We start from the raw sequence: 8,624 nt of genomic DNA on the forward strand, positions 1-8,624 counted from the left end.
ACCGAGCATCGGCTCAACTTGAGACGATTGTCCAAACTATGGCCGATCAGTTCAATCATGTACGATAAATTTTTTCCCTACCGTGAGAAATAAAATTTCCCCATCCACGTGGACTATCAAATATACTTTTTTTGCCAAGTCCCACTGAACTTGATCTTAGTCATTCACAATGAAGGAGTGAAAAAAATGATTACAATGGACTGAGAAATAAATCTATAATGCAATCGAAAGATTTTATGAGCTTGAAAAACAGTAAAGTTGGTTAGTCCATCTGCGGATTTCTTTGCCTCCTTAAAGACATGATGACAACTGAAGTTTTCCAAGAGAGGAATGTAACTACATATGTGGTTGAATCGTTGATTACATCCTACAGGCACTATGAGGGATTCACTATCCTGTTTACCGTTTGAACAAAACTAGAAAGTTAAATTAGATATCATAATCGTATGGGATTATAATTATGTTACCCAATCTACTACTTTTGGAAGTCTCTTATGAGAAGCATATAAACTAGTTTGTTTTGGAATCGGATGCAAAATTTTATCGACCAATAAATTAGATGAAAGAAAAGAACGCTTAATGGAGAGCAAATTAGAAGATTTGTGTTTCTTGACTATTGTTAAACGATTTTAACTTTCCTAGGGTTTTAATTTTTTCTTAATCATTCGCTAAATTGGATGAAGATTGATGTTTGAATCGATATTTTAATTGGGATATATTGGTTTTCGATTTATTTCCTCCTCTCTGCTGGTGTTTTTCTCCCTTTGCAGATCTCTTAATGGTATTTTCAAATGATTGATGTGTTTGATTCTTTAGTGGTTTGTTAGTCTCAGTTCCTCATTCCTCTTCCCTCGTAGTCGTTGGATTTTTCTTTTCTTTTGTTTTTTCCTTGCATTTTTTGCTTTGTTGCAGGAATTTTGTTCTAAGTCCTTAATTGACTTCTCTGTTTCATTTACTCCTGCTTTATTTTTAGGTATATGAAACATTTTTTCTACAGAAGTTGTTCTAATGTCTTGTTGTTTCTTGGTGTTCAACGACACTTTTGTTCAACAATGGCCCCGGTAAGGAAGCTTCTCCTTTGTTAACTGAATTTTCAACCCATAAAAGGGTTGTTTCTGTTGCAGCATCAGATGCTCTCCCTTCTCCTTGACTAAAAGGTTATTTACCTGCTATTAAACTTACTGATATTATGTATAAGAAGGGTCTAAACAATTTGAAATTCAGCCTTATTGGAAGACTTGATTTAAGAAAGATCAGGATGGAAAATATTAGGGATCAATTGGTATCCCAATAGAATCCTATCAGTGAAGTCAAGCTTATACCAATTGGAAAAGGGCTTTTTGGTATGAAGTTAGAAAACGAAAAAGATAAGATTAAGATATGGTCAGGAGATTCATGAAAGGTGACTAATCAAGTTTTGCAAGTTAGAGATTGGGAGCAAATACTTAATCCTGAAAACTAGCGAACTTCATTAGCTAATGTTTGTATCAAATTTCCAGGGTTAAGTTTGGAGTATTAGACAGATGAGAATTTGCTGACAATGTGTAAGGCCTTCGGTAACCATGTTCAGGTAGATAACACCACTCTTGCAATTGATTGATTGATTTTTTTTTCTTTTTTGTTAGTGTTTAATAGAAACTTATTTTTCTAAGAAGATTTTGGGATCGAGTATGGGTGGGTGAAGGTGATGATGATAATGAAGAAGGTTTTTGGCAAGGTGTTGAGATTCCAATAGTCCATAAAAAAAATTCTCGTTGCAAAATTGTGGGACATTTGGTTTATGAGTGTAGAGCGATGCTAAAGGAAGTGGCTAAAGACAATGATGATATTATTGTTGCAGATGACATTATTAAGACAGATGACATTATTAAGAAGAAGAAAAAAAAAGATTGGGGAAAAAAACTTTTTCAGTTGGGGAAACTCAAGTTGCTAATAATTGCCACTAGATTGTGGACGGTGCAAGGACCTCATCTGCTGATCCTTGTATCTTCCATAGCTTTGAAACCCGTAATAGATTTCTTGGATTGGAAGAAAAAAAGAAGAAGAACAGGAGGTAGCTACTTCTTAGTTAGTGTTGGAAGATTCAGAGATAAGCATTACAATGTCGTTTCTTCCGAGATAATTTTAAGATATAATAGAAAATTGATTTTAAAATCCAAAGTAACATGTATGTTTCCAAATGGTACTCTAAGTACAAAAAAGAAAAATTTCTCAAAATATAAAATTCCTAACAAGGTTTCACCAAATAAACTCATGGAGTGTGGTTCTCTATGGGTTTTAGACGTTTCCCCTTTAAATAACGGCCGTGAAGAAATATTTAGTGATCTCGCGAAAAATCATGATGGCAAGTCTACTAGTTGATGTTAGGTATTGGCCTTTATTTTGGTTCGGAAGTTAAGTTTGATGTTTAGGTACCTCAAGTTGTGTCTTCTTCGGTTGATTCTCTTTGTGTACTTAGAAAATTTGTTGCTTTATCATTGTAATGTTGTTGTTTTTTTTGTTTTTTCTTTGGCTTTTTGCCCTCTTTTGGTTATAACCGCCTAAACACGGCTTGTGTGCCTTTTAATCTATTATCTTTGAACGATAAAAAAAAAAAACTACCATATTGTCCTAGAAATAATATAATAAAGTGTGTTTGGTCATGTTGACCCGGTCAACTGTCTGTTTGGTCACTTTTTACTATTTTTATTACCGTTTGGACCTAGGATGTACATTATCTTCCGAATTTGATACCTAAAATACCCTTCCCTTTCCATATATAGAGAGAAAATAAGTGGAGAAAAAATCATTTTCAGATTTACTTTCTCTCTCCTCTATGTTCTCAAATCTAGTTTCTCTTTTATTTTTTCGACTTTTTTCTCTGCTGCTCTTGAAATTGATTTCAAAGATTGAGGATGAAGATTTATTTTGCAGAGATCGATTTGATTTTGATTACAGGGATTTATATTACAAAAATTTTGATTTGACTAAAGAGATCGAAGATGAACTCATGTTGAAGATGAAGATGATGAAGACGATGACGAAGATGAGAAAGACGATGAAGATGAACTCATGTTTTTCTTCTCTGCTGCTTCTGTTGTTGAAGAAAACGAAGATGACGAAGACGAACTCATGTTTTTGCCGAAGGTTGATTTGCTGCTGTTATTGAAGATTTAATAAGGTTTTTTGCTTTTACTTTGCTGCTGTTAAAGATTTGAGTCTGAATAGGTTTTGTTGTATGTTCATTTTTAAGAATGAACTGTGTTTTCAATTAGGTGTTCATTTGAAATAATGAACTATGTTTTCATATTGATTTAGTTTGGTTTTATGAGGTGTTCAATGTAAAGAAAGAATGAGCTCTGTTTTAAATGTTGATTTAGTTTGATTTTATTAGGCGTCCATTTGAAAGAATGAACTCAGATTTTTGTTTATAGAACTTTGATTGGGTGTTCATTTGAAATAATGAACTCTGATTTTGTTCATAACAATGAACTTTGATTGAGTGTTCATTTGAAAGAATGGACTATGTTTTCAGGATTTAGTTTTGGTTTTGATTAGGTGTTCATTCGAAAGAATAGACTCTGTTTTTTGTTCAAAATAATGAATTTTCTGTTGTGTGTTCATTTTTAAGAATGAACTCGAACTACGAAAAGCATTACAAAACACCTGATGGTTCATCAAACAGAATGAACTCCTACAAGAAAATAAGTAGGAAGTTCAACATTCATCAGAGAGGATGAACTCACATAATTTGGGAATGAAACGGCTACAGAAATTAACACGAAAGAGTATTTTGGTCCATTTGATATTTTCAAATAATTATGGACCAAACAACTAATGTTTTTTACTGCTGGACCAAACAAACTTGGGACCATCTGAAAAAAAAACCAAACGATAATTTCCTTTTTTTTCTTTTTTTTACACGCATGTAGTTTAAGCTTACACCATAATTGATAGAACAAACATGCAACTTTGCTTATACAAGTATCCGAAGCTACAATCTTAATTTTCAAGAACAAAAAGAATTCAGAAGAGTTTATTCATAATGTAAGCCTAGCTAACTCTAAAGTAGTAAACAAAGTATACGCACCAGAATGGAAAAAAGAGAAGGATCAGGTCAGATTCAGAGAGACAAATTAAGTGATATCCAACCTAGAGTAAGTAATACAAAACCTGTTTAGCGCATGTTTTAACATCCCATATGCATTCCATTTTCTCTAGTCTGATTTTAAAGGGTATTGACAAAATGCCACATTTTTCATGCAAAGGAACATTCTCTCGTAAGTTAATGCCATTTTCCTAGCAGTGAACATAGCACGGGCGTACTTCATACATGCTTTTCCTCTTCTGGCTAGTCTTTCTTTTCCTTCTTTCACCACAATTTCTATCGATTCTAACAGTGACTCAACATTTGGCGAAAACATAAAGCCAAATTCATCATCAACAACTATTGTTCCTTTAATACTCGGAAATCTTGATGCTAGAATTGGTTTTCCACTTAACATAGCTTCCATCAACGTCAGATCAAGTCCTTGAGGTCGTAAAGTAGGATTTACAAAAACATCAATTGAATTATAAAAACCTCGTAATTCGCTTGGTTTCATCGACCCTAAGACGATAACTTGAGGACCCAGATCTCTGTATCTTCCTTCCCACGGTCCGGATCCAGCGACAATCAAGTAGACGTCTCGACGCTTAGTGAGCAACCTGTAGAAGGCTTCATGAAGTAGAGGATGACCCTTGTCTTTTACCAATCTTCCTGCAATTCCAAGTACTAAACTTGCATTTTGTGGGACACCAACTTTATCCCTGAATTGTTTTCCTAACTTCATATCATACACGAAGTCATCTTCATCAACTCCATTTAAAATCACATGAACTCTATTGTTTGGTATTTGATAAACATCTCTTAACATCTCTCCACAACTATCACTAATAGCAACATGATTTGCATAGTTTTTAAAGAATCTAATTTCCTTCAGAACTTTAGGAATCACTCCATACATACTCTGATTAAAAGAACTTGACATGGGTTCATCTTCCTTCCTGGTCAAATCTTGGTAAATACTTGATTGTACACTTTCCAGGGCAATACCGTGCCATGACACGGCTAAGTTCGGAAGCTCGCGTGCTAGCCAATGAGGAAGTGCCACGCTCTCAGAGTGGACGACATCAAACGGCTCACGCCTATTTTCAGCGTCGAATTGAGCCCATGCTAGGTTGTAATGCCATTGTCCCTTTTCTCCTTCGTGGAAATGAATTTGTGGGGAAGACGTCGGACTTGCACTGAGACGGTCAGTTTTAGTTGAAGGAGGTGAAGTGTAAACATGAATATTGTGACCACGACGAGCAAGAGCTGTGTATAAAGTTAGCGCATGGCGTTCCATACCACCCGGGGCAGAGCTAAAAGGCCATTTTCGAGAGAAAACAGCAATTTTGAGTATTGTCGGAGGTGGACGATCATCGACTAGCGGCAGCCGGTTCCAAGCGAATCGAGCATAACGGAGATCCCCAGAAAAAGGGCTTGTTTGAGTGGCGGAGGAAGATGAGGGTATGCATGAGTCGGGGGAATTAGGGGTTTGTAGGACAAAGGAAAGAGCTAGAATTGTAAAGAGAAGAATGAGCAAGAGGATAGTTCTGATACTCATGAATTGAGAAGAAGGAATTGGTTGCTTCTTGGATTTGTTATTGATGAAAGCCATATTATGATTCTCAGCTAGATGTGAAATGAAGAAGCAATTTGGTGATTTTGTTTTAAACGTGATCACAAGAAAAAGCAACGAGGAAATTAAAAAGTTGGGAGTTTGGCAGGCACTAAAGCAAGTGGAGGATTCTTTTTCTAAAGTGCATTTCTCACGCCTCACTTATTCACAAGATGGGGGAGGGAGGTGTTGTTTGGAAACATCTTAAAGTGGACTCATTATGGGAGTAGTTTACGCAAGGTTTTTAACCATTGGATTGACAGAATAGTGTTGACATTGTTAGATGATGATATTTTTCACTTCTAAGCAATTTGAGTTTGACTTGATATGTTTCTTCAATTTGACTTGATTGAAAATACAGAGGAAGTAAACCTTACAACACTAAACACATGACTTTTCCCTTTGAGTATTATTTTCTTTCGGTAGGGTGATTCAGTCGATCTATATTAGAAGTCAAATTCTGGTGCCTTTGGTGCCCTTTTCCATTTCGGGGGGAGACTCGAGATGTATCATCGTTCACTAGACTGTTTGGCACATCCGATGTGCATGCCAAAATCGCCAGTTTAACTCTTAGAGCGCGCCAACAAGAAATCAACAGCTCGTTATAATTTTAAGTGCAGTTACAAAATATGTGACTTGCAAATAGCTGAAATCGGATCTATAATCTGATTCGGTTTTTAGGAGTTAAAGCCTTGGTATTATTAGACATGTTATCCACAAACCTGGTCTTTAAATAATATTTCATCTTCTTATACAAGTGGAAAATACACCACAAAGTATCACTTTTTTTTTTTTTTTTTGACAAAATTTATTAAAAATCAATCGGCCTATCACTAAGATAGTAATTGACCTGAAACAAGAGTTATACAAAAAATGAAAAGAAAAAAACATCAAAACAAGCACAAATACTCTAATTTCCGAGCTAATGCATGACTGTCTCCCAATTGTACAACACAGTATTCAAAGAAAAACCCCTAAAAATATTAGTACATGTTTTGAGAGATATCAAACTTTAAAAGGAATAAATTTCACTGTTGGGAGAGGTTCGATTCAGATGTTTTAGAAAGCAAATATGTGAAGTTTGTTCAAGAACGAAACTGGGAAAATCTGTTTGTGTTTGAAAAATTCTCACCTGGTATAGTAAGAATCTTCTATGCTAATATTCATAATATTAATCATGAGAATCTTACGTTTAACACTCTTGTTGGATACACGTTTCATCATGTCGACAGAAAAGTGATATCAAAGATTATCAATTACGATGTGAGAAGAAATCATCTGATCTCTGGTATTGAAATTGAACACGATAACATTTCAAAACGTATCACTGAAATATCTGTTGGCTGGAAGAATGGAAGAATGCTAACCAGAGAAATACCATTTTATTTAAGAGTTTTCGGTAAGCTTGCTATAACAACTCTCTTTGCTTGTACAAGAGATACATCACAATGGGACAAGGAATTTGCTGAGTTTGTATACTACCTTCTTGAAGGTAATAAGAAAATTGATATATGGGGAATGATTATAAATCAAATGATCAAAATATTTGAATCCATCAATGCCACAACGTCCCAGAGAAATCTTGGATTTCCCCGCCTCATCACCAGCATGTGTGAAAACACTATGGGGGATAATTTTGGAGATGAGATAACCAGTAAAACAGTTTCTCAAGGAATTATCAAGCGAATGAGTAAAACTCGAAAAGAAATAGGAACTATTGTTTCAACTGCTCAAATCTATAGCAATGGAGACATCTTGTTTCATATTTTACGTCTTGGAAGACAATTAAACTGTATTCAGAAACTGTTAGCCTTTACCGCTCGAAATGATTGGAGATCAATGATGAGTTCTTAAAAGGTGAAAAAGACCAAGACTCTGAGCAAGAATTTGATGAGAAACTGTCAAATAAGGAGTAGTCTAACTTTTTATCTCAAGAAAAACAAACATTAATTTTTTAATTTATTTTAATTACTGTATAAGATCTATTTTTGAATAAAACTATCATTATTTATGAATAAAATTATTATTTTATAATTTTTCTTGTGATAGTTTCCGATTACATAACATGTGCTTGAATATATATATTGTTGCTATGTGTTTTCGGTTTATGGGATGTCTGATTTCGATTTTCATTAACCTTAATATTCAATCTCATATGATGTGAACCCTTATGATTTGTGTGGATTTTTGATTTAGTGGGATTAAATTCTAGCCCATGTTGGTAGGCTTTATCAAAGTATCATAAAGTGTTCCGATTGAAACTCATATGTGAAAAGTCACAATATGTTGAATCAATTTGTGTTTAACATAAGCATATGTGTTTCGGGTTTTCAACTTTTGCTATTAGCACGCATTAATTAAAAACCGTTTCAACCTTTCTCTGGTAGAGGTTTCTCTTGGTGTTATTATTTTGTTCTAGCGAGAGGATGACAACATATTGGGGGAGAGTTCTTATTTGAACTTGTACTTAATGATATATCTTTCTGGAGAGAAGAGGATGCAGAATCTGAGGTAACGAATTTGTCAGTTAGTTATTTTCCTGTTTAAGAAAAGCCTGTTTATATTGCATATATTTTGCTTTTTCTTAACAAAATTTCGATACAATTGATATATTCCATTATGATGTGTATGGATGTGTGTGTATGTGATTCAATTGTTTCCGGTTAAGAAAAACCGTGTCAATTTATTTGACTTATTGTTTGGTATCTTCTTTATTGCGGTGATATAATGTCTATGTTTGTTTCAATTACTTCCGGTTAAGAAAATAATTGTGCAAGTCAAATTATTTTGGTTTGTATGTATTGTTTATGGCTTAAACAAAATACGGGATCATTTGTTTAGTCCAATTCGATTCCGGATAAGAGAAACTAAGTTAATTCTAATCTTAGTTAGACTTATCAAATTGAAGGATTCGGTTATTCAAGTCTAATCGAATGCCTTGAC

General features: G+C 34.4%; 1 protein-coding gene across 1 annotated transcript; it reads right to left on the reverse strand.

Moving 5' to 3' along the window:
* Window positions 1–3,855: 3,855 nt before the first annotated feature.
* Window positions 3,856–5,829, reverse strand: LOC113301687. Its single transcript, XM_026550476.1, has one exon. It carries the CDS (start codon window positions 5,679–5,681, stop codon window positions 4,197–4,199), a length of 1,485 nt encoding a protein of 494 aa, XP_026406261.1. The 5' UTR covers window positions 5,682–5,829; the 3' UTR covers window positions 3,856–4,196.
* Between the last annotated feature and the right edge of the window lie 2,795 nt (window positions 5,830–8,624).

The sequence above is a fragment of the Papaver somniferum genome, chromosome 8 (genome assembly GCF_003573695.1).
Source record: "Papaver somniferum cultivar HN1 chromosome 8, ASM357369v1, whole genome shotgun sequence".
In the NCBI taxonomy this organism is placed as follows: Eukaryota; Viridiplantae; Streptophyta; class Magnoliopsida; order Ranunculales; family Papaveraceae; genus Papaver; species Papaver somniferum.